Source organism: Pongo abelii, chromosome 10 (assembly GCF_028885655.2).
Source record: "Pongo abelii isolate AG06213 chromosome 10, NHGRI_mPonAbe1-v2.0_pri, whole genome shotgun sequence".
NCBI lineage: Eukaryota > Metazoa > Chordata > Mammalia > Primates > Hominidae > Pongo > Pongo abelii.
In genome coordinates, this window is record NC_071995.2 from 91,212,970 (window position 1) to 91,238,705 (window position 25,736).

At 42.3% G+C, this 25,736-nt stretch overlaps 1 protein-coding gene across 1 annotated transcript in view; it reads left to right on the forward strand.

The window, feature by feature from the left end:
* The first annotated feature begins 1,853 nt into the window (after window positions 1-1,853).
* Window positions 1,854-25,736, forward strand: part of PLEKHG7 (pleckstrin homology and RhoGEF domain containing G7) — a 69,336-nt gene continuing 45,453 nt past the window's right edge. The window contains exons 1-3 of the mRNA XM_024257215.3: window positions 1,854-1,999; window positions 5,324-5,991; window positions 6,503-6,525. Of these exons, the coding sequence (XP_024112983.2) occupies window positions 5,485-5,991; window positions 6,503-6,525 (530 nt within the window). The 5' untranslated portion in view covers window positions 1,854-1,999; window positions 5,324-5,484. The remainder of the gene's footprint in view (window positions 2,000-5,323; window positions 5,992-6,502; window positions 6,526-25,736) is intronic.

Below are 25,736 nucleotides of genomic sequence, written 5' to 3' on the forward strand. Positions count from 1 at the left end.
ATAAACGTAAAACTACACGCAAGCAAAAAATGCTGAGGCAAGCTGCTCCCTCTGCGATATTAGAGAGCACCTCCATGTGTCATCTGAGAAAGGGCCACAGTGAGGTTGCCCCAGGGTCTTGAAGGAAAAGCCGACTCTGGGGTGTCCCTTCCCCACCCAGAATGCCTCCCTATTGCCATCTCCTTTACAAATCAGATGGAGGTGGCACATTTTTTTCCCTGATAATCCTTTGTAACCTTTCTATAAGACTCTTAATTTCCTTCTTGAAGTTACAACCAGAGGTTGGAAGTTTTTGCATTGGGATCAAATATTCCATTATCATTATCCCCTAGGAGAGACAGCTTTACAATCCCACGTGCGTGAGGGGATTGGTAGATAAAAGTATGACCTTCCTTCCACAAACTAAAAGCTAAAAGACTTTATTCATTTTTTTTCCTTCCCAAATTGAAGCAATTCACTTCTAGACATCCTTGGCAGGAGCTCAGAACTATTTATGCGGCTCCATGCTGGCAAAATATTTTTTGATATCCTGCTTTGGGTTGAGTCATGGTAATGCTGGCAATGGTGGTGAGGGCAGGAGATCAAGTCATTTTTCAAAGTTCTAAGTAAATGATGTTCTAGTAAGATCAATATGAGAGAATTAAAGACTAATATAAAGGTTATCACAAGGCCAACATCTATAAGTTAGACCTTTTTTTTTTTCCTCTAAGGGCAGTGGTTCTCAAATTTTAACCCATGTAAGAATCACCTGGAAGTCTTGTTAAACACAGACTTCTGGCTGGGCACAGTGGCTCACACCTGTAATCCCAGCACTTTGGGAGGCCGAAGTGGGTGGATCACCTGAGGTCAGGAGTCCGAACAGCCTGGCCAATATGGTGAAACCCCGTCTCTACTAAAAATACAAAGTTAGCCAGGCCCTGGTGGTGTGCACCTGTAATCTCAGCTACTCAGGAAGCTGAGGTAGGAGAATCGCTTGAACCCGCGAGGCAGAGGTTGCAGTGAGCCGAGATCGTGCCACTGCACTCCAGCCTGAGTGACAGAGTAAGACCCTGTCTCAAAAAAAAACCACAGACTTCTGACCCCATCCCCAGAGTTCCAGGGGTTGGAGAGAATGGAGGGGGAAGATTTTTCCTTTCTAACAAGTTCCCAAGTCATAGTGATACTGCTGATCCAGGGACCCTACTTGAAGAACTACCGACCTCAGGGAACCTTCACAGTAAGTATCTGTAAAGAGTCCAATCAATGAAAACTTCAGTGAATTAGACTTCATTAGAATTACTTCGACTTTGTTTTGGTAAAGTCTATAGACATTTTCGTTTAATGCTGTATACATATGCATTATCTCCACCTAGGCATCAAATAAATATTCTTTGGGGTACCGATCTAATGAGAATACTGGTAGATATAAATGCTCTTCCATTTGCATTTTAATTATTTGAAAACTAATGTTCACAAATTCGCTGCCTGGTGCTCTAATCATTTCCTCTACTATTCAATGCTTATCAAAGCATGTCATTAATAAAATAGATCAACACAACATGTTTTATGATGTGAAGAAAGTAGAGTTCCAAAGAATGCGTCTCACACCCTTAGAGAAAATAAATGAAATAGAAACCTAGAACTGCTTCACTGAACTATGAGTGATGATTTGTTGAACGCCTCAAGAGGAAGTAAAAAGCTACATTTGCATCATTTCTGTATTTGATCAGCCATTGTTTACCTGACTTGTTCTTAGGCTGCCTTAGATTCTGAGCTGGCTTCCCTTTAGGCTTTTTCATAAACAAATAACTGGAAATGTCTCTAAGGAGGGGAGAGACCGGTTCCTCATTGCAGCTGGTGGCAAGGTTGCTTTCACTCAGCCGGGAGGGTGCATTGTTAACAGGTGTGGAACTCGTTGCTCCGAGCCCTCCCCCTGGCAGCTCACTCTGGATCTGCAGGCTCTGAGGAGCCTCAGGACCCACCTTGGTGCAGTTGCCTTCAGGGACAGACCATCTTACAGGTATTAAAGGCAACATTCAGCTGCTTTCTGGGTTTCTCTCTTGCACTTTCCTTTTGTCCTATTGCTATCAGTTTCGCTTGTTTTGCTGATCTCTCCAGGTCTCATTAGAATTAGTGAATCATTAACCTGCAATGGTTTCATTTCTAGTACAGTGAGATGGCTTCCCCAACAGTGTGGATGGGTGTTTGCTGGATTCTCAAGGCTTGGAAGGTCAAAGGCTGGTGAATTTTCTTTATGGTGACCATGTATTAATTTCCTCTTTTAAACATAAAGAAGAGTTAGCATGAATGGATTGACTTGTTAACGTTTGATTCTATCAGATCCACTGGGTGTAGTCATTTAGGGAAAGCTTCCCAGGAGCCTTAGCCATTATCTCATTTAATTTCTGCAACAGGCCTGTGAGGGAGGTTCTTTGATGTCCTCTTGGTAAATGCTGCATGGCAGTTGGCAGAGGAGAAGTGGCTTGTCCTAGGTCACACAGCCGTTGGCGGTGATACTGGAAGAGAAACCAGACCCATATCCTCTGGTGCTTGAGCTCTTCCTGCCTTTCTGCAAACCACCTCCCTAAGCCCTGCTGTTTTTAAAGTTTCTCCATTTCCGCAGTGCATCATGTCAGCAGTTACTATTGCCTTGTTTCCAATATTTAAGACAGTGGCTAATAAATAATTCTTACCGATGTGAATCCTATTGGCCATAAATAACTTCCTACTAGCAGTTACACCCCTGTGTCTGAACGACTACAAAGGAAACCCAAAGCTGTATCCTAACCCCTCAAAAGAGGAAAGGAAAAGGCCAAAAGGACAGAGGGGAAACCCAAAGACTAAGAAATCTGATCTAACTATTATGCAAGTGCCTATGCAAATATACTGAATTCCTTTAACATTGTTGCTGCCTAGAACTTGGACAGTCTTCTAAAGGAGAAAAATAATAGAACTGCCCTGATTGTATGTATGTGTGAAAGTACCTATTGATTCAAAATTAGCTGGGTGTGGTGGTAAGCATCTATAGTCCCACCTACTCAGGAGCACTGCAGCGTGAGGATTCTGTGAGGCTAGGAGTTTGAGGTTACAGTGCACTATGATCACACCTCTGCACTCAGCCTGGGCGACAGAGCCAGACTCCATCTCTAAAAAGAAAAAAAAGAAAGAAAGAAAGAAAGTACCTATAGATTTGATGCTCAGCTCAGCATTTGTTTGTTGGGAGAATGAGGAACTGGCCTCTCCATGTAGCAACAATGTACCTTATTTTATCAATGGTCAGGAGGGACCATTTCACGCCTCTCCAGCAATGTTAGTATCAACCTTCAGAGCAGCATCCAGGAATTACCAATCTAAAACCAAAACTAGTACAATCCACCTTAACTGAACATAAGTTTCCTAAACTGGCATTGCCTTCTTTCCTCCACTCTGCAAAAAAGGGTACCTCATGCATTATAGAACTACATGTGAAGTTCTATAACAGTTGAGCCCTCAGCTCAAAATAAAACAAACCCAACATTAAGAATTTTAGATTTCTTTTGTGAATAAGAGTTGAATTGACTTTAGTTTGCATCTAAGTAGTTCCTCAAACAACTCACCAGTCTAAAATCCAGTACCTGTTAGTTTCATTTGGCCTTTAAAAATCTTTTTATACAGATGGGGTCTCACTATGTTGCCCAGGCTGGTCTTGAACTTCTAGGCTGAAGTGATCCTCCCGCCTTCGCCTCCCAAAGTGCTCAGATTACAGGCATGAGCCTCTGTGCCTGGACTTATTTGACCTTAAACAAGATAAGAGTCAGGGAGTAAAATAAGAGACCACAAAGTCCCCAAAATCAATGTCAAGTCACAACATTGTCATGACAATGTCATAACATTGAGCTCCTCCTCTACTGATAGGAATAGATCTAACAACCTATTAATTATCTATTCAAAAGGTTGTTGGACTTCTATGACTGACACAGATTAAAAGAAACAAAGAGGAGAGAGTGGTTGCCATAGGCAAGTACAAAAAGCATAGTGAGAAGTAAGGAATAAAAATTAGGGAGTACATCGGTGTGGGGCCATTTGGTGTGGGAGTGAATATTCTGATGCTATAGAAACCTGTAACAATTATATTCTCCACAGAGCTATAGTAAACATAGTAGTAATCACTGTATTTTGGCAAAGTACTAGAATGATTGTCAACAGAATGAGGTCAGGTTATAAGGAAAAGGTTTATTGGTTTTCAGCCTTCTCTATATCAAGTTAAAGAAGCAAATAATACACCCTAGAAAAATTCTACTAAAAAGTATTGCCCGTGCAATTAAAATTATAAGAAGTAAATTATTAGCCATTCTTAAATTTTGGCGATCCAAATGTGGCCAAAGGGTTTCAGATTGCTGAGTTCTGCTTTAGAATGATAAACTTACTAAAACTATTATTGATGATCGTAGAACATACGGTCAACTACCAATGTTCCATCCACAAACAATCCACGCACAGTCTGAAGCCATCTCCCACGCCATCTGGGGCCAGGGAAGATGGGTCTCTCGCCTGTCCCACAGTCCCACGTCTGGTCTGCAAATCATCAAGCATCAACTCTCATGCCATAAGGGATGTCTAAGGATTGATGTTTTCCCACACATACCTTCTTCATGTGGGAAAATACAGAATAACGAAACTGCAATAAGCTACTCCCATGAATCAAGTTGTGAAATGGAAGGGTCGGCTTTTCTTGAGCATGTTCTGCATGCATAGATTGCAAAAAACACCTCCAATCATGAACAGTAGGGTACCTGGTGATGTCTGGGTTTTTATTTTCAAACTTGCAAGTCGTTTTTCCAAAATGTAAAGACTGATAGAATCTAAGATAAAAGACATTGTCAGATACTTTACATCAGTTACCTTCAAAGCCTGTCTCATTCTGTAATTTAAACCTTGAGGGAAGGAGCCTTGTTTTCCTTGTTCTTGCATCCCCAGAATGCACCAAAGTATGTACATACATACATAAATGTAGATGATAAGGAGGATTTAATGTATATTTGACTCTCTTAAAATGGAATAATCACAAGGAGAGGAGCTGTGTGATTTCCAGGAAGTACCTTAAGTTACCAAAGTTTTTAAAGGCTTTTTTGTTTGAACCTAGAAGGAATATTAAGTAGACAGTAAACAGATTTCAATACGCTATTTAGATGAGAAGGCTGGAGTCACATATTAATTATCTTCTGAACATAAAGGATGCTGATGCGAACTGAGCTCTATTGCCTATGAAGAATTAGAAGTTTTCCTTTGAAATTTTAGACCTTTTTTCTCACTGCAGTCTCCCTCATTTGCTACATATTTCACAGTCTGCTCTTCCTCACTACAGATGCAATAACCTGCTTGACATTCTCCTCTGGAAAAGGAAAAGAACTACTAGAGGAAGCGTGGCACTTGGATGCAGAAATTGAGCACCCTCCATGTGATCCAGAGAACAGCAACTCATACGTCTTCCGGAACATTCTACCAACGGTAGAACCTCTTAGCTTTATGGAGAAAACAGAGTCATTCTGTCCAGAGGTGCCACCCCGAGACTGCGGAGCCTCTCCTCGGCCCCCGCTGAGGAGCCTGCCAAAGCACCAGGGGAGTCTCCTCCAGTTTGACCGGCAAGCCCCAGGCCGCATCTCCACCTCGCCCACTTTGAGGAGATTAAGGACCCGTGGCTGTGGGACAAGGCAGGATGCCTTGCAGGTGCCCACCTGGGGAAGCTGGGGAGAGCCTGTGGGCTTCCCATGTTACCTTTCCAAGAGCCTGCCAGGAAGCCCAAAGGATTCTTCATACTTGCTGTCACCCTTGAGACTCCACTCAAGATTGACCTCTGAACCTGAAAGGGCCCTGAATGCAGCTGACCCACTGGAGCCCCAAACCCGGCCCACTGACAAGTATCTCCCTCCTGAGCTTCAGCCTGTCAGTGAAGGGTCCCTTCACCAGGCCTCTCTTCTGCAGCAAGAAGGCCACTTCCTGCCCAGCCCCACCCCACGACGCGCTAGTCCTCAGGTAACACAGCTCTAAGCCTCTGGCCTCTCAGTTGCTGAACCACAAAGCAAAATAGATCTCAGAGTTGCTTTGTTCCCCCAAGGGCCGGTAGATCCTAAAAAGGAGACAGCACAGGAAGTCACACTGAGGGGACACATTCTCTTTAGGAAGCATTGGCTCTTAAGTGAAAGGAGGGCAGCAATCTGGGGAGGAAAGAAAATGATCTCGCTCACGTTCTTCTGTCCTTAGAGGCACTTTGAGAAAGGATGCACCAAGGCCAGACTTACCGATGGTCTGTCAGGTACCGAAGAGCAATGGGGGCCCTCTTGCAAATGCACACTATTTAAAGACAACGTGGTGTCACTGATTTAAAAGGGGAGAAAGAGCCAGTTATTCAAATTTCCAATCCCACCAAAATGTACAACATGTTTTAACTAGGAGGGCTTATTGTTTCTCCTTTCAACATGTTTGCTTTGGAGTTTGGAATGGGTTTGAGCAAGACTAAAACATATATTCTTTAAATTTATTTCAGGGAGAAGAATTGCACCCATCCAGGTGTGTATGCATTTATTTTCTCTGGTGCTATGACATCTGTTGACTATTTACTATTAGATTTTTATTTCCGTCCTGACCTAACAAAGCTAACGGTGTGTTAACCAGTGCACTTTGTTTTATAGCACTCAAGTCACTCTTCACATTTATAGGTGCAAGAGTTTTCATTTCAAGAGTCTCCCTTTAAGAGCACAGCATTTGGGGGCAAGATACAATGCCATATGCAGTCATGGTTTTCATTTTGAATTGTCAGTGTCTTGGCCCTGTGGCTTAATTAACATCCACTTAGTAGTAGGTTTTGTCTGGTAGAGAAAATAGAAAGGCCAGAGATATGCAACAGCTTTTCAAAGAAAAATTTAGAGGACAAAAGAAAGGAACAAGATGTCCTGGTTAAATCTAGGGTGACCTTTAAAATAACCTGTTATGATAGACAGTGCTCTTATCCAGAATGAAGTAGACTGTGTCATTTCCGAAACCAGCTCTGAACTTTCAGCGTGGCTCCCTGGTTGTAGCAATGGATCTGTCATCCCTGACAGGGATGAAGAGTTTCTGTAGCAGCAAGGGAAAGATCCATGCCCAATTTTATCTTCCTGACTTGTGGGATTGGCAGGAAAGCCCTCATTTCATTTGAAAAGTCACAGAGGATTTTTTTGGAGAAATAGCTGCTGTTTTATTACTGGACTTCAATCCTCAAGCAATAGTTTGATGTTCATAGCAGTAAGGATAACATCCATATACACATTCTTTGTTGATTTTAATCCCTGTTGGCCTAATTGTATCAACAAAGGTAGAAGATACTTACCAAGCCATAGGGAAATGCAAATTGGTATGTTTGTGTATCAGTTAGCTATTGCTAGATAAAAAATCACTTAAAGTAACAGACAGTTATTGTTTCTTATACATCTCTGTGTTCCCTGGGGATGACTTGGTCTAGGCCAGGTTTAGCTGAGCAGTTCCACTCCAAATGTTCCTTATCCTGCTCATGGGATCAAACGGCTCCCATGGGTCCATGGGATCAATTAAGCAGCTTCTTTATACAGTGAAGGGAGAGGTTCAAGAGGACAAGTAGAAACATGCAAGGCCTCTTGGAGCCTGAGCTCTGAATCTGGTCTAATTTTATTGACCAAAGCAAGTCACTCAGTTGAACTCAGGGTCAGGGAATTACATGTTACCAACAGTGGGAGAGCATTGAAATGTTACATGGCAAAGTGTATGGATGTAAGGATTGGGGAAGAGTGGGGCTGTTAGTGTAAATCTTCCATATGTGAAATAGAATAAAGCTCTAAGATGAGATCTAGTTCAGTTGTGTCAAAGAAAGTGAAAAAGGGTAGTCTTAGAAAAAAATGATGTTTAGAGTCAAATTATTTTAGTAAGATGTTGAGAAATTTTATTCCTTACCCTAAGAGCAGTGTGAAACCATTTAATGCAGTGATACAATCAGATGGATATACCTGGGATTTGGATGCAAGCAGACTTGAGTCAAATAATTCGAATGTTCAGGTATGAGAAGTTGTTAAGTTAGATTATGATGAAGGCAGTGGGGTTAAAAAGAAGTATCTCAATGCAAGAGATATTTAGGAGATACAATCCCCCAGACTTTGTGAATGGTAGCCTATCAGGGTGAGGAAAAGGAATCTTCAAGAATGACCTCCAAGCTTCTGACTTGTACAACTGGGTAACCAAGGTGTCCATTCACTGACCTAGATAAACTTGGGTAAAGAAATGAAATATGAGTGGTTAGAGTGTAGGTCTTGTGTTCAGGTTTGGACATGTTGAGTTTGAGGACCTATGAAACATCTAAGTGGAGATTTTGAGTAAATAATTGGTTAGAGAAGGCATCAGGGGTGGATGTACTATATGTATATTTGTGAGTCTTAAATCAAGGAATGTTTCCTAGAGCAGGTAAAGTCTGGGTCCAGCTCTGATTATTAGATGGAGCCAGCAGACATAAAGGCAAATCAATGGGATGCATCAAGCCATTTACAAAAAAATGATGTGAAGATAATTTCCATTACCATATGGAATCTGTGAGGAAATAACAAAAATAGTCTTGGTAAATTTTAAAAGAACAGCTAGGTCAGGCTGGGCACAATGGCTCATGCCTATAATCCCAGCACTGTGGGAGGGCCAGGCAGGTGGATCACTTGAGGTCAGGAGTTTGAGATCAGCCTGGCCAACATAGTGAAACCTCATCTCTACTAAAAATATTTTTTTAAAAAATAAGCTGGACGTGGTGGCGGGCACCTATAACTCCCTTCTTAGCCTGTTGACTTAAAGGTAGGAGGAGCCCAAAGTGTCCAGGTGGCAATTTTAACTTCCAGTTTAATGGAATCATTGTTGCGTCTCCTGGTGACAGTGTTCCTCCCTCTGGAACTAAGACCTCTAGGCCAGCAGAACGTAATGTTGCAGGAACAGGAGGCAAAAATTTGGCTAGTGGATCGCTAGGGATGATGGTGAGTGGTGCCACTTCAACTTCCACCCCTTGATTCCTGAATCTGTGAATCCCGGCTATGGGAGAAACAGTACCGTATATTGGGTGTTGATTCAGAACATTACATGGCCGTCCAGAGAACTTTGCCCCAGCCCTGCAAAGTATTGTCCCCTAGTTGGCATTACAATTGTGACTTCAAAAGGCCATTCCACCATTCTGTCAATCCAGCTGCTTCAGGATAATGGGGAACATGGTAAGACCAGTGAATTCCATGAGCATGAACCCATTGTCACACTACTTTGTTCATAAAATGAGTGCCTTGGTCAGAGGCAATGCTGTGTGGAATACCATGATGGTGGATAAGGCGTTCCATGAGCCCACAGATGGTAGTTTTGCCAGAAGCATTGCATACAGGATAGGCAAACCCATATCCGGAGTAAGTATATATTCCAGTGAGGACAAACCTCTGCCCTTTTCATGATGGAAGAAGTCCAATATAATCAACCTGCCACCAGGTAGCTGTCTGATCACCCCAAGGAATGGTGCCATATCGAGTGCTCAGTGTTGATTTACACTGCTGGCAAATTGGGCACTCAGAAGTGGCCGTAGCCAGGTCAGCCTTGGTGAGTGGAAGTCCACGTTGCTGAGCCTATGAGTAACCTCCATCCCTGACACCATGGCCACTTTGTTCATGGGCCCATCAGGCAATGACAGGGGCAACTGGGGAAAGAGGCTGAGTGGTGTCCACAGAACGGGTCATCCTATCCACTTGATTATTAAAATCCTCCTCTGCTGAGGTCACCCATTCGTGAGCACCCACATGGGGTACAAATATCTTCACAGTTTTTGACCACTCAGAGAGGTCTATCCACATACCCCTTCCCCAAATTTATTTGTCACCAATTTTCCAATCATGCTTCTTCCAAGCCCCTGACCATCCAGCCAATCCATTGGCTGCAGCCCCTGAATCAGTATATAATTGCACATCTGGCCATTTCTCCTTCCATGCAAAGTACACAACAAGGTGTATTCCTCGAAGTTCTGCCCACTGGGAAGATTTCCCTTCACCATTGTCCTTCATGGATGTCCCAGAAAAGGCTTGTAGTGCTACAGCTGTCCACTTTCAGGTGGTGCCTGCGTATTATGCAGAACAATCTGTGAATCAGGCCCTAGTCTTCTCTTCCTCTGTCAGTTGGTCATAGGGAACTCCCCATGAGGCCATCGGTGCAGACTGGGGGAGAGAAGACAGGGTGGCAGAAGTGGAGACCATGAGCATTTGAGCCACTTCCTCATGTAACTTACTTGTGCCTTCAGGACCTGCTTGAGCGCAATCATGTATATATCACTTCCATTTGATGATGAAATGCTGCTGTGCATGACCCACTTTATGGCTAGATGGGTCAGAAAGCACCCAGTTCATGACAGGCAGTTCAGGTCGCATGGTGACTTGATGACCCATAGTCAAATGTTCAGTTTCCACCAAAGCCCAGTAACAGGCCAAGAGCTGTCTCTCAAAAGGAGAGTAGTTATCTGCAGAAGATGGCAGGGCCTTGCTCCAAAATCCTAGAGGTCTCTGCTGTGATTCACCTACAGGGGACTGCCAAAGGCTCCAAACAGCATCTCTGTCTGCCACAGACACCTTAAGCACCATTGGATCTGCTGGGTCATATGGCCCAAGTGGCAGAGCAACTTGCACAGCAGCCTGGACCTGTTGCAGAGCCTTCTCCTGTTCTGGACCCCACTCAAAACTGGCTACCTTTCAGGTCACTTGATAAATGGGCCAGAGTAACACACCCAAGTGAGGAATGTGTTGCCTCCAAAATCCAAATAGGCCTACTAGGCATTGTGCCTCTTTCTTGGTTGGAGGAGGGGCCAAATGTAGCAACTTATCTTTCACTTTAGAAGGAATATCTTGAAAGGTCCCACACCACTGGACCCCTAGAGATTTTACTGAGGTGGAAGTTTTATGAATTTTAGTCAAATTTATTTCCCATCCTCTGGCATGCAAATGTGTCACCAATAAGTCCATTGTATTTGCTACTTCTTGCTTACTGGATCCAATTAGCATAATGTCATCAGTGTGGTGGACCAGTGTGATATCTTGCAGAAGCAAAAAGCGATCAAGGTCTCTCTGAATAAGATTATGACACAAAGCTGGAGAATTGATATACCCCTGAGGCAGGACAGTAATTGTATATTGCTGGCCTTGCTAGCTGAAGGCAAATTGCTTCTGGTGGGCCTTATGGACCGGAATGGAGAAAAAGGCATTCACCAAGTCACTGGCTGCATACCGGTACCAGGAGATGTGTTCATTGGCTCAAGCAATGAAACCACATCTGGTACAGCAGCTGCAATTGGAGTCACCACTTGGTTAAGCTTACAGTAATTCACTGTCATTCTCCAAGATCCATTTGTCTTCTGCACAGGCCAAATGGGAGAGTTGAACAGGGATGTGGTGGGAATCACCACCCCTGCGTCTTTCGAGTCCTTGATGGTAGCATTAATTTCCACAATCCCTCCAGGGATGCGATTTTTTTTTTTGATTTACTATTTTTCTAGGTACAGGTAGCTCTAATGGCTTCCATTTTGCCTTTCCCTCCATAATAGCCCTACCCTACCAGTCAGGAAGCCATTGTGGGGGTTCTGCCAGCTGCTAAGTATGTCTATGCCAATTATACACTCTGGTCCTGGAAAGATGACCACAAGATGAGTCTGGGGACCCACTGGACTCACTGTAAGTCAGACCTGAGCTAAAACTCCATTAATTACCTGACCTCCATAAGTCCCTACTTTAATTGAGGACCATAATGATGTTTTGGGTTCCCTGGAATCAACCTCAGCTCAGAGCCAGTGTCCAGTAGTCCCCAAAATGTCTGATCATTTCCCTTTCCCCAGTACACAGTTACCTTGGTAAAAGGCCAGAGGTCTCCTTAGGGAAGGATGGGAGAAAGATTCACAGCATAGTGAGTTGAGATCGTGCCACTGCACTCCAGCCTGGACGGCAGAGCAAGGCTGCATATCAAAAAAAGATTCACTACATAAATTGTCGGTAATATAATGGGGTCCTTCCTCAAGGGGACCTGGCCTTCCCTTTATTCAAGGGGTTCTGGGTTTGTAAACTGGCTCAAGTCTGGAAATTGATTGAGGGGCTGTGAGTCTCTGTTTCTGTAATTCAAATTAGTCTTGTCCATTCAACCTAGAAGTTTTCTGCTTATAAAAATTAGGTAGGAATGTAGTAGGCTTCCTATCAATTTTAATTCTAGGAACACTGTAATTAATTAGCCAGTGCCAGCACTCTACAGGAGTCTGTCTATTCTGATTGCCGCTTTGCATCTTCTGTCCATTATGGTAGCTACACCCACCTTGCCTTTGATGGTTGAGTGCTGCCACCTGGCCTCTGCCACCTTGGGATCCAATTATTCCCATTGTATTTAAATTTTGTAGTTGAGTGACTGCAGTTCCCACTGTTAATCTGACATACAGAGAAGAGCAATTACAGGGCTCTTCAAAAATGCAGGTCCTGCCCTCACAAATCTATTTCACAAGGCATTGGTCAAGGGTATATCTTCTGACCCTCTCTACTGGGATGAGTAGGTCTAAAGTGACTAATCCACTCCACCATTCCAATCTCCCTAAGCCTTTGGATCCCTTCCTCTACATTAAACTAAGGGAGATGAGGCATTTCCAGCTCACTCACAGTGGGCTACCTTTTAATCCATATTTTAGCTAACCAAGAAATAAACTCTTGGACCCTTTTTTAACTCCCCAAGCTGAGACATTAAATGCAGAGTCCCTATTTAGTGGGCCCAAATCAATAAATTCAGCCTGATCCAACTCTATGTTCCTTCCACCATTATTATCCCACACCCTTAGTATCAATTCCCATGCCGGTTCTCCAGATTTCTGTTTATATAAATTAGAAAACTCAAGCAGTTATTTTCAAGTGTAGGACCCCTCCTCATGGGTCACACTCTCAACCTCACCTCTAGGGGCCTGCCGGGACTTTAGTCCAGTTACAGGTCTAGAGGCAAACAAGGTTGTTGGGGGTGGCTCCTGAGAAGAATCAACATTATTTTGCCTGCCAGCTGCCTCAAGGGAGGCCATCACTATTGCCTCAGGCAGTGCAGGGTTTATCTCCCCAGACAAAGGTGGAAAGGCTGATGGCAGCATGGGTCAGGGTGGGAATGTTGCCACTACTGGGGATGGGGAAGCTGTTTTTTTCTGGCAGAAAGGGTTGTCAGAGTTTACAAACTCAGTGTCCCCAGCTTCATCAGGGTCCTCCCAGACATCCTATTCCAAGTTGCAGGGTCCCATTCTTTTCCAATCAATGCCCTCATTTTAACAGTAGGCACCTGGTGGGGCTGTGCATGCACCTTTCATTGCAGGTCAGCTACTCACATAATAAGAGCTTGTGTCTATTTTTCCACAATTTCAGCTCTTTCTCTACAAGAGATAAGACTGTCACTCAGGGCAATCTTAGCAAATTTTGAGGCTCAGTGTCTGCTTCTGAAGCCAGGAGTTAGAATCGCTGAGTTCATCATTTTTTCTCAACACTTTGTCCACTGAACTTAGGAGCAACCAACCAGCTTCATTATGTTCCTCGGTTCTCCACATATTGTCAAAGGTATTATGTATAGAGTCACTAAACTTGCCTCTCACAAGCAGTGAATCAGGAGTGTCAAATGCATTTATGTTGCATGACTCTCTAAACGGTTCACACCAAGGACTATCAGTGTTCTCCATACTATTAGAAGTACAGTCCTTAGCATTTTGGGGTCTAATCATATGAAGCAGCCAACTCCAGAAGCCCCAAAACCAACGAAAGATCTCCATCCTTAATACTCTGTTTCTCTAGAACCACTCCTTGTACCAAAATCTGTATTAGTCAGAGTTCTCTAGAGGAACAGAACTAATGGGATAGATAGATAGATAGATAGATAGATAGATAGATAGATAGATAGATAGAGATAGATAAGAGTTTATTAAGTATTAACTCACATGATCACAAGGTCCCACAATAGGCTGTCTGCCGGCTGCGGAGCAAGGAGAGCCAGTCAGAGCCAGTCAGAGTTCCAAAGCTGAAGAACTTGGAGTCTGATGTTCGAGGGTAGGAAGCACCCAGCACGGGAGAAAGGCTGGGAGGCTAGGCCAATCTCAGATCTTCATGTTTTTCTGCCTGCTTTATATTTGCTGGCAGCTGATTAGATGGTGCCCACCCAGATTAAGGGTGGGTCTGCCTTCCCCCGCCCACTGACTCAAATGTTAATCTCTTTTGGCAACACCTTCACAGACACACCCAGGATCAATACTTTGCTTCCTTCAATCCAATCAAGTTGATACTCAGTATTAACCATCACAAGATTCTTACATTACTACTAATAAACAAGAACTGGAAAAAAAAAAAAAAAAACATACCCAGACAGAACCCCGATCCGTCTCTCTTCACTCCCTCTTCTCTTCTTCCACATGTCTCTGCAGTCTTTTCTGCAGCAGCCATTTGTTCAAAGAGCCCCCTTCCTTGAACAGCTGCTTGCCAGGCTGCGTGGTCATCTAATGTTAGGTGAAGAGTGAAGAGCTCTTCATGAGGCCCCGCTGTCTATCTAAGAGCGAGGGTTCTTGGCTCAAAAAAAAAAAAAAAAAAAAAAAAAAAAAGGCCTATCAAATGGTATAAACTAGGATTTAGCAAACTATGGCCCATGGCCAAAATTCAGCCCATAACCTGTTTCTGTTAATAAAGCTTTATTGGAACACACCAACGCCCACTCATTTGTGCATTGCCTGTGGGTGTTTTAGCACTGTAATGGCAGAATTGCAACAGAGACTGCATGGCCCACAAAGCCTAAAATGTTTACTATCTGTCCCTTTACAGAAAAGGTGTGCTGACCCCTGGCTTATACAATTAAGAAATGCTTGCCTCTGTGGCTTCCAATCACAGCAAAATTTTTTGTCTTGCAGAATAGATATGAAACCTTTTTCAAAAATACTGATTCTTCTATTACAGTAGTTTGGGTTTTTTTTTTTTTTTTTTGGTTTTGTTTTGCTTTGTTTTGTTTTGTTTTGTTTTTTTGAGACAGAGTCTTGCTCTGTCACTCAGGCTGGAGTGCAGTGGTACAACCTCAGCTCATGAAATCTCTGCCTCCTGGGCTCAAGTGATTCTCTTGTCTCAGCCTCCCGAGTAGGTGGGATTACAGGTGTGTACCACCACACCCAGCTAATTTTTGTGTTTTTAGTAGAGACAGGATTTCGTCATGTTGGCCAGGCTGGCCTCAAACTCCTGACCTCAAGTCGTCTGCCCTCCTTGGCCTCCCAAAGTGCTGGGATTACAGGTATTATAGTGTTTTAATATGTAACCTGACAATGTGTAAGTGACAAGTGCCCAATATACTCATAGCTCTGAAATCGGCTAACTGGTAAACCCTTGCTCTCACGTTTTTCTTTGTGAACTCGTTCTTCCTGCCATTCCCTCTCTCATTCTGTAATATTTAAGTGAACTCATACTCACTTCAAACCTTCCTCTCTTATCACTAGAATATGGCCTCTGGAAAAAAAAAAATCTTCACAATTCATTCTTACGCAAGTGTGAGGGAATTTAGGCTTAAGGGATGTACACTCTCATCTTTCCAAGTACAGCCAGTACATTTCTCCCTTTTGGGTTTCCCCGCATCTTATAAATGTCTCCATCATAATTTCTAAAACACTATATTGGTTTCTTTTACATTCATCTGCCCCCGAGAATCAAAACCTTCCTGAGCGCAGAAACTGCTTCTTATTTATCTTTGAACCTCTAGCATCCAGTACCCAGAAAGAGTCTACTTCCAAAAAGATGAATGGAAGAAGGAAGACAGGCAGGTTGGCAGGCTTCTTGGATTACAGTGCCACTTATCTATCCCCAATGCATTTACATTTTAACAAAAGACAGCTTGAAGCCAAGCAGTGAAGCTGTGTTGGTGGAAATTTTAAACATCAGAAGCAAGTGAGGGAGATGCTTTCGTGGATAGGGAAACATTCCTAGCATCCCTTCAATTTTGTATTCATAGGAAGCTGTCCATCTTACCTAATTTTCAGGTCAGCCCCAAAAGTGAGAAGAGAAACGTACATGCTACATTTCTATAAGACTATAGACTAACCTTCCAATGCTCAAATAGAAAGTAGGAGAAAAGTTAAATATATCCGTATTAGCCACTGGGGCAACATTAGCATGAAAGCCAAATGATGAGATATTTGACAGTCTGTCTTGAGGAAAAAACAAACAAACAAACAAAAGTATTGAATGCCAGTAAAACTTCCCCCAAAGTCAGAGTCATCTGGGGTTACCAATAGGGGGCGGCAGGACCTGGAGTTAAAATCTACTGGAGTCAAACTCCCTGAATTTAAATCCTAGCTCCACTTCTCTGTGGCAATAAGATCTTGCACAATTTCCTTAACCACCTGAAACTTCGATGTTTTTATCCATGAAGTGGAGATACAAATACAGTCACACACTGCATTAATGATGCTTTCGTCAACAATGGGCCTCATATACAACAGTGGTCCCGTAAGATTATAATAACGTAGTTTTGCTCTACCTAGTTTATGTTTAGATACACAAATACTTCCCATTGTGTTACTACTGCCTACATTATTCAGTACCATAACATGGTGTACAGGTTTGTAGCCTGGGAACCACCGGTGACACCTTACAGCCTAGGTGTATAGTAGGCTACACACCATCAAGGTTTGTGTAAGTTCCCTCTGTGATGTTCACACAATGACAAAATTGCCTGAGGATGCATTTCTCAGAACATATCCCCATCATTAAGCAATGCACACCTGTAGTGTTCCTCTCACAGGTCTTTCTTTTGAACTGGTTAATAGTATAACTCAAATAGTAGCTATGGTTATTCTTAGAGAAACCATTCATTCAGCACCTCCCACATGTAAGTCATTGACTTATCCTTTCTAACATTTTCTAACCCCAGAGCTAAATATTCTAACATCAGGCACATCAAATGTAATGTATCTGACCTTTAGGTTCAATACAATATTATACGCCACAGGCTTTTATTTAAAACCCTTTATGTCCCTAGCACTGTCTGTTAACTGTAGAACATACTGGAGGAGAAGACTCTGTCAGCTTCTTTGGGGCTGTAAGGCTTGTTGGACAGGATTCAGAGACTAATAGGCAGTGTACTCCTCATTACTCAAAAGAGAAGACTGCAGCCTTGGGGAGCCTTCTGATATGGGCATGGTGCAAGGGGAAGGTGCAAGGTGCAGCTCATTAGGCTGGTGCAAAAGTAATTACGGGTTTTGCCCTTACTTTTAATTGCGGCAAAAACTGCAATTACATTTGCACCAACCTAACAGAATGTAGGTTCCAGGAAAGTGGAATTTTCATCTGTTTTGTTTATTGCCTTATCCCCGGTACCTAGAACACTGCCTCACACTTAGTAGGTGTCCAATAAATGTTTAAGGAAAGAAAAAAGAAAAAGGAAATTGATTGGTAGTTGGGTTTGGACATGCCTTTTAGGGAAAATTGTATGGTCCCCTTTTGTTTTGTGTATTTTCTCCTCCAACTATTTATTTGACTCCCTCCAGCTCCTTTCGACCTCCTCGATCTTCCTTATAGTTTTGTGCTTGTCTCTGAGTGTACTTTGGGTTTGTGGGGATTTGTACAAGTATTGCTTAATCCCACAAGGGAGTATGTTGAGTGTTTTCCATAAAAAACAGTAACCTAGAAAGAAGGTGAGATTTCTGGGCAGTTACCAGCAGTTACCATGGTGCTCTGAACACGTGTCTTCAAAAAATATTACTGATTTGACCCCACAGCCACAGTACATGGCATTTCTCGCACACTGATGAGACTCTTAAGAGGTATCTCTGTTCTGTGTTCAAACTGATGGATAGGGTACAAGTCTTCCATTTGTTCCCTCTGCATTTATAAGAAATCGCCATCACGGTACCGGATTCCAGGCAGTAAACTAGAAGCTCATCATCCTATCTGCTTCTCATTTGCATTTCCAACAAATGGAATACTTTGATAGAAAGTTGAATTGGAAACCATAGTTGAACATACAAAAGCGCATTCCCAACAATTTTTTGAGACTCATAATGGAAAAATATATCCCAGATTTAACCAAGAAAACTGTCGTTCAATAATTGGCAGTAGAGTTGTCATTTCTCTTTTGATTATTTTAAAAAGAGATTTTTAGAAAAAGTTTGTTACTGATGCTTAATTTGTTCTTCCTGTGTAATCAACCCATAGTTATAAGCAAGCATTCCAAATTGCACTATATTTCTTGCATAGGGTAAAACATTATGATTCTTAAAATGGAATGCCAACTTTTTCTAGTCACACAATTGCTGAAAAGCTGCCTGCTGAAAAAGACTACATTTACCATGAACTCTTACTACCAGACAAGGACTATAGTTTCTGATGAATAGGGCCTGATAAGGCTGCCTGATTAAAAAACAAAAATCACTGGGCAACATTCGTAGCAAAGGAAAAGATAAGACTATGCTTTATGCAAGTTGCAGTGCCTTCAATGAGATTTTTATTCCTTTAAGACACACATATCACTAAAGGGCAGTTATACTTCCCATATTCTCTAGCCTTTGTTATTATTTTTTCTTAAAATTTGCACCTGGGAATTAAAGGCTAGTAGTCCTTGGTTGAAGTCTGCGGCACAGAAGGAATCTTTTAAAAATGTAAGTGATCTATTAGTCATATTTCTAAAAGGGGAGCTTTGAATTAATCATCTTCAAACATTTCTGCCAAGATAAAGGTCACCACGCAATTACTGTCCTCACCCACTGGCCACAGAAGGAGAGAAGGAGAATGATGCTCCTGGATCTCACACTAGAGCATGCAGGATGCAGGCAGCCTCACGCGGCACACTTGCTTTCCGCATAAGGAAACGGCGGCCCGGGGAAGCAACAGGCCAAGGTCAAAGTTGGGAATCCGGGTCCTAAGTTGGGTGCCTTTGCCCCTCAATAGGATTGCCCCATATTTGTTTCCTGTGGCTGCTGTGATAAATTACCATAAATCAGGTGACTTAAAACAACAGAAATTTATCCTCTTTCCATTCTGGAAATCAGAAGTCTGAAATCACACTTTGGGCAGAGCCACACTTCCCCGGAAGGCTCTAGGGGAGGACTTTCGCTTGCTTTTTCATCCAGGCATTCCTTGGCTTGTGGCTGCCTCCCTTTAATCTCTGCCTCTGTCTGTCTTCGCATACTCTTCTCTCTTTGCTGTGTCTCTTCTCTTAGTGTCTTTTTTTTTTTTTCTTTTTTTTGAGATGGAGTCTCACCCTGTCGCCCAGGCTGGAGTGCGGTGGCGTAATCTCAGTTCACTGCAACCTCCGCCTCTCGGATTCAAGCAATTCTCCTGCTCCAGTCTCCCGAGTAGCTGGGACTACAGGCGTGCACCACCACTCTCGGCTAATTTTTCGTATTTTTAGTAGAGACAGGGTCTCACCATCTTGGCCAGGGTGGTCTCGAACTTCTGACTTCAGGTGATCCGCCCACCTTGGCCTCCCAAAGTACTGGGATTACAGGCGTGAGCTACTGAGCCTGGACTCTTAAGTGTCTTTTATAAGGACATTTGTCGTTGGATTTAGGGCCCACTCAGACGATTCAGAATAATCTCATCTCTAGATCGTTAATTTAGTCATATCTGCTAAGACCATTTTTACAAATAAGGCCATATGCAAATGTTCCAGGGGTTAGGATGTGGACATTTCATTTTTAGGGGGGCCACCATTCAAAGCATTATACCCCATTCTTTTTCCTAAAGTAGTAGCCATCATCACATCATTTTAAAAATTTTGTTGTGCATTAAAATAGTTGGTAGTCTCTTTTTCTCTTCTTCCCATTTACAAGTCTTCTTGGAGTCAGAGCTGCATATTTGAATTTCTAATTCTAGCTCTATCATTCACTACAACATTGCGACCTTAGGTAAGTTCCTTATGCATCCCTCTAAGCCTCAGTTTCCTCTGGTCTAAAATGAGAACAGTAATATCCACTACATAGGGTGCTTGTGAAAATCAATATGATAATGCATGTAAAGCACTTAACAAAGTGTCTAAGAAGAATCAGTTCTCAGTAAATGCCAGCTGATTTTAAATTAGAATAATATTCACGAAGATCAGTCTATTGCTTACAAAATGTAGACATTTGAGGTCCACTGGGGGACCCATTTCCAGCAGCCAGAGACATTTCTGGCACCAGCACGTGAGAGCTGCCTCATTGTTGAGTGCTGACACATGGGCGCACGGCCTGCTCAGCAGTGGGGTGGGGGGGGAATTCCCGGGATGCTCTGAATTGTTGCTTTCTCAGCCCACACCATGGACCTTCAGATCTTCAGCAGAGCATAGAATAAGGAGACGTTCTGGTACCAGAAGGGAGACGAGATTATTCCAGCAGTCATGGGACTAGTCCCTTCGGATCTGACCAGCTTGGGGCAACGCAACTCAGGGTTAGTGAAAGAGTGGCTGTATTGGGGTTTCTACATGGTGGGTGGGGGTGGGAAAAGCCAGTGAAAGGGCGTCCTGCCCTAGAGAGCTGCAAAGTCTGGGTCAGACACCCAGTTATACAACCTTCTGGGTTCCAAAGCTTGTCCTGAAGCAAAGAACCAGAATAGCCAAGCATAAAACCAAAAAAAAAAAAGCATTTATCAAGGATATTTGTTTAATTGTGTTTTTCTTTTTTTTATTTATTTATTTATTATTATTATACTTTAAGTTTTAGGGTACATGTGCACAATGTGTAGGTTAGTTACATATGTATACATGTGCCATGCTGGTGCGCTGCACCCTAGTTGTGTTTTTCTAAACAAATAAAGGGTGGCATGGAGTTATACTGTACTTACACGGTGACAATGGGTTGCCAGCCACACCCCAAATAGTTTGCATTTATTATTAGTTTATTTACCAGCTTAGTCCTCCTGTGAGGAAATTCAATCTCTAAAAATATTCTTCCCTGTCCTCTTCCCACCGGGCACCCCTACCCCACACAGACACCACTTTGCTTAGGGGAGGGAGATAAGAATTCTGAATTCACTACAGTGATCGCTTCCAGTGGATGGTCAATGCAGAATTGGAGACAATCCTGCATGAATGCCACATTTATTAAAAAACGACCCTAATATTTAGAACAGCCAAAAGAAGATACCAGTTCGGATACAAACTCCACCCACTGTGAGACCTAAATTCAGTCATGCTGAACTCATTACAGCTATTTGAGTTAATTTCATTCATCCAACGATCCGAGCAACACCAGCTGACACAGACCCGGGTCTTTTCTAGAGTGCCGAGAAATCCAGTCTACTGCCAGGCATGGACTCGACATAGAGGCACATTTTCCGCACCAATCCATGTCTCTTCATGTTACTGGTGCAGATGTTCTGATTGCTTTCCTAGGTCTCTGCATGGCTGCAATGGTGGTTCTTGATATTTTTATTAACTCATGCTGTCTTTTGATGAACAAAATATATTTCATGCCACAGAAATTTTGTTATGTCCTTCCGGAGGCATATTCACCTTTCCAGAATTAGCATTAGTGGGTTTTGAACACCAAGGCAAAAAGTCAAGGTCATGGATCAAGCCGTTCACAAGCCAGTTATCTTCTCCCTGCTCCCTATGTGCAAATTCAATTCCAAATTTGACCTTTGTGCTCCCAACTGGATGCATGATGTCAGAAGGTATCCCAGACAAGGAAACGGATACAGGTAACGTAACCAACCACTTTTAACCGGGGGAGGGTGAGCACTCAAACTGTATTCTGCTTTTGTATATACATACAATTATTCATTTATGTTCCAGAATGGAAAAACAAATGCAATTGAGAACTGTCAGTATTTCGATCTATAGGTCAACATGTCTATTTATTCGACAAGCTTATCTGAATACTTGTTCTATGTCAGATTCCATGCTAACAGATTAGATTCTGTGAGATATAAGATCCAATATGAATCTTCAATGTGTTTATTATAAAGAGACAAGGTAGGAGTAGGGAAGGGAAGGGAAGACAGAGAATTGTCCCTCCCTGAGTGGGTCAGAAGAGATTTATGGAGGAGGAATGTCTAAGCTAGAATTTAAAGATGAATACAAGTTTTTCAGGCAGACAAAGTACAGCTAGGCAGGCAGATGGGAACTACCTGAGCCAAGGCATGGAGGCGTGAAGTGCACAGTGTGTTTAAAGAACAGTACACAGCTAGCTATTCTTGGAGTACACATTCTGCAGGAGTTTGTGTAGGGAAATGGCAATGATCAATCACTCTGAGTATATGTGGGTTGGGTTATTGTTCCATTTACTTAACAAATGTTTACTGAGCCTTTACTAAACAGAGGAATTCAGACCAGGAGCTGGACCTTAGGGTGATAAGGAAAATAAGACGTGAATCTACAAAACATAAGATACTTTTCATGAGAGAAGATGGTTTCATTCATTCATGTTCATCAGCAACAATGGATTAAGTTCTAAATTAGCACCTACCAACACAAATGATTATAAGACATGTTTTTTGTACTTAGAGTGTCAGTCTAATGGAAAAAACACATAAATAAAATATGATATTATAATATATTCAATAATCAGTCTAATAGCACTTATTGGCTGCTTACCAAGTTCTGGACACTGATCTAAGTGCTTTATATTGATTAATTTAGCCCATCCTCACAAAATATTATTATTGTCTGCATTTCCCAAATGGCAAAGTAAGGACTGGAGAGGTTACTCAAGTTGTTCAACCAAGGGTCACACTGCTAAGATTAAAATCCAAGAAATTTGACCCCACATTCTTAACCACCACTCCAGAGGACTATAGAAGCATGGAACAGAAACACATAAGCCATCCAAGAAGGGGTCAGGGAAGATGAATCTTTCCACCCCAATAGTAGTTACACGCTCTCTGAGGTCTCCGGGGAATAGAAAACCAGTTTATAGAATCTTGGGAAACTACTAAACTTAATGATACTAGAGTGTATAACATCTAGAGTTCAAGCTCAAAATAGTCCATTTTTTCCCAAAAATTCCCCTAGATTACATTTATCATTCATATGATTGTAACTTTTTCAATCCCCGCCCACTTTAAATGCTAAACTCTCATATGTGCTTCTTAGATTTTTATCAAGAGAACTATACAGTTGATGGGGAAGCTTCTGAAATTTCTGTTCAGAGGTCTTCTTTTTCGGAGCACTCAGCATTTTATGTTATATAATACCTTCTGAAGACCATTATAAAACTTCCTGGCTGGATTTCTACACTGCTAATCCACTACATGTCAATCCCAGTGTCCTGTATGCAATATGATGAAGGTAGAATTATGTTTCTCATTCAAATTATTTTAACTTTCTCAACTCCCACCTGATTCAGTTCCTTCCATCCTTATAACTGTCATGGACATTGAGTTGGCAAACAAAAAAGGAAAGTTGTAAGAAGTCACAGCCCTAATGATCTTCTTATAAAATCAAATCATAAAGTAGAGAAAAAGTCAAACAGGACTGTAGAATGCTGAAAGATGGCCTCATCCTTGGAGGAGGAATCCAGGATGAGAGATCTGTGTCAGTAAGGATAGCATTTGCCTGGATGTCACAGAACCCAACTAGAATGACCTAAGCAAGGAAAGAGAGGGTTTTGGGTAACATAACCAGATCCCAGGCACCTGTTTTTCTATTCTGCTGTTGTCTTTGCAAGAGTTGTGGTATATGTTCAGGTTTCAAGATCTATTCCGAACAGCAAGAAGGCAAAGGACAAGGGGTAAACAGAAGAAGCTAGCTGAGTCTGTCCCCTTTGAAAAACTTTTTCCAGGATTCACATGCTTGAGCCTCCATTTAAATCTCATCAGTCAGGTTTGGGTCACATGGCCTTCAGTAGCTGCAAGAGAGTCAGAGCAGGTCAGCCTATGACCTCAGCACATACCATCCCAGACAAAGCAGGGTTTTAATAGCAAGAAAAGGAAAGAGCATGCACATTGAGTTGGCATATTATCTATTATTACAATAACAGTGATGACTACATTCTCCTAAAGTTTCCTAATTTAAAAAAAAAAAAATAGAAGAGCAGAGGAAAGGCAGGTGAAACAGATTACAAAACCCCAGGGAATATAGACAATTGACTAAAGCTGAGCCCAGTGTTACTTAAGTACTTCCCCTTTGTGATTATCTCCTTAACAGAGATAATCCATGGGCCTGAATCTCATCGTATGACTAGGAGTTAGACAGACTTGGGGAAGGCAGCAAGGGGATAAAACATTCCCAGCCAAAGCACCAAGCTGGGAAGCACCATTTTGTATGGGGAATTACAATGCATTCCCTATTTCCAGAGATCAAATTGCAAAGTAAGGAATATCAGACAGGTAAATGGAGCCAGATCATGGAAGGCCTGTGTTTGTGCTTTAAAAATGTGTTTATCTGGTATGAGAATCCTCTGAGGTGTCTTAAGCCAGGGAGGGATGGTTCAGACTTAAATTTTAGATAACTCACCTTTAGTAACCATTATAGTTTGGAATCAAGGAGATAAAAAGGAAGGCGGAGAAACAAGGTAACCATGTTAATACAGTTGGAAGATGTTGAGGCCCTGATCTGGTGGAGATGTGGAGGAGTGCACAAATATGAAGAATTATTTCCTTTGAGTATCACGGAAGACTTCTTGGAGGAAGCAGCCTTTTATAACTGAAAATGAACTTTATTTTGTGTCTACAGTGTGTATCTGAACAGTCTGAGGTATCCTTGCTTCATATATTTTGTAGAAAATTATGGGATATAAGTTAACCACTAATTATAAATTCCTAAACAACTTGTTCTACTATTCATAAGTAAAATGATTTGAAAAAAATTTTGGCAAAGGCTGAAAATGTGAAGTAATACTCAAAACCTAAAGGTAGGAAAGGCCTATATCAAGTTACTTATAACCTCAAAAGTAATTGTTCTCTAGTTGTGGTGAGTATCCAGGGAGCTGGGTGAAAATACAGATACAGAGGCCCACTTCAGACCTACTAAATCAGAATCTCCACAGTGGGACTTGGGGATGCGTATTTATAATTAATTCCACAGGATATGCTAATATACACCAGTTTTCATCAGCAGCATGATGAACCTAACAGGGCACGATACACTCCACCATCACACATATTGACAAGACAGAGGGCATGGGATCCGAGAATGTGCAATTAAGAGGCAAGAGACGAAAGTGCAGGCAGAAAGGCTGTCACTCATATAGAAGGTCAGAACCATGGAACTTGGCTGCAGAGCCTGGTAGGACTTGAGCAGCAGCTAGGTGGGAAAATGGAAAGAGCGGAGGAAGGACTGGGATAGGGAGACTAACAGGGATCCAAGCACAGCCACTTTGGGGGTGGGAGAGTGCTAGATGGCAATAGACAAAATCACAATATCCAAAAGGGTGTGACAAACCTGGGCTCTCAAGTTTCCAGGCAATTCATAGCTATGCTTTTGTTGGTAAATCAAGACAAATTTCTTTCTATGTAAAGTATATATGCTAACTATTTGTCGGTGAAAATATAGAGATTACATTGGTCAGTAAACAGAAGAAATTGCATCTCTGTCCCTTAGAATAGACCAAAGGAAGATCTGAACAATTCTGATGAGAAAACTGTGAGTCCCTACAATTCCATGTTATTAGGCAGGTCCCCAGTATGGCAGACCCCTTACCAGCCTGACCAATTTTGCTCCTTAGAGATCACTGAGATCCTGGTGGCTTTGGCACTGTTCCCTACTGTGTCTGTGACATCACCCATTTATTTTGTGAACTTCCTACAGACACATTTCATGAAATGGGCCAGGGGAAAGGA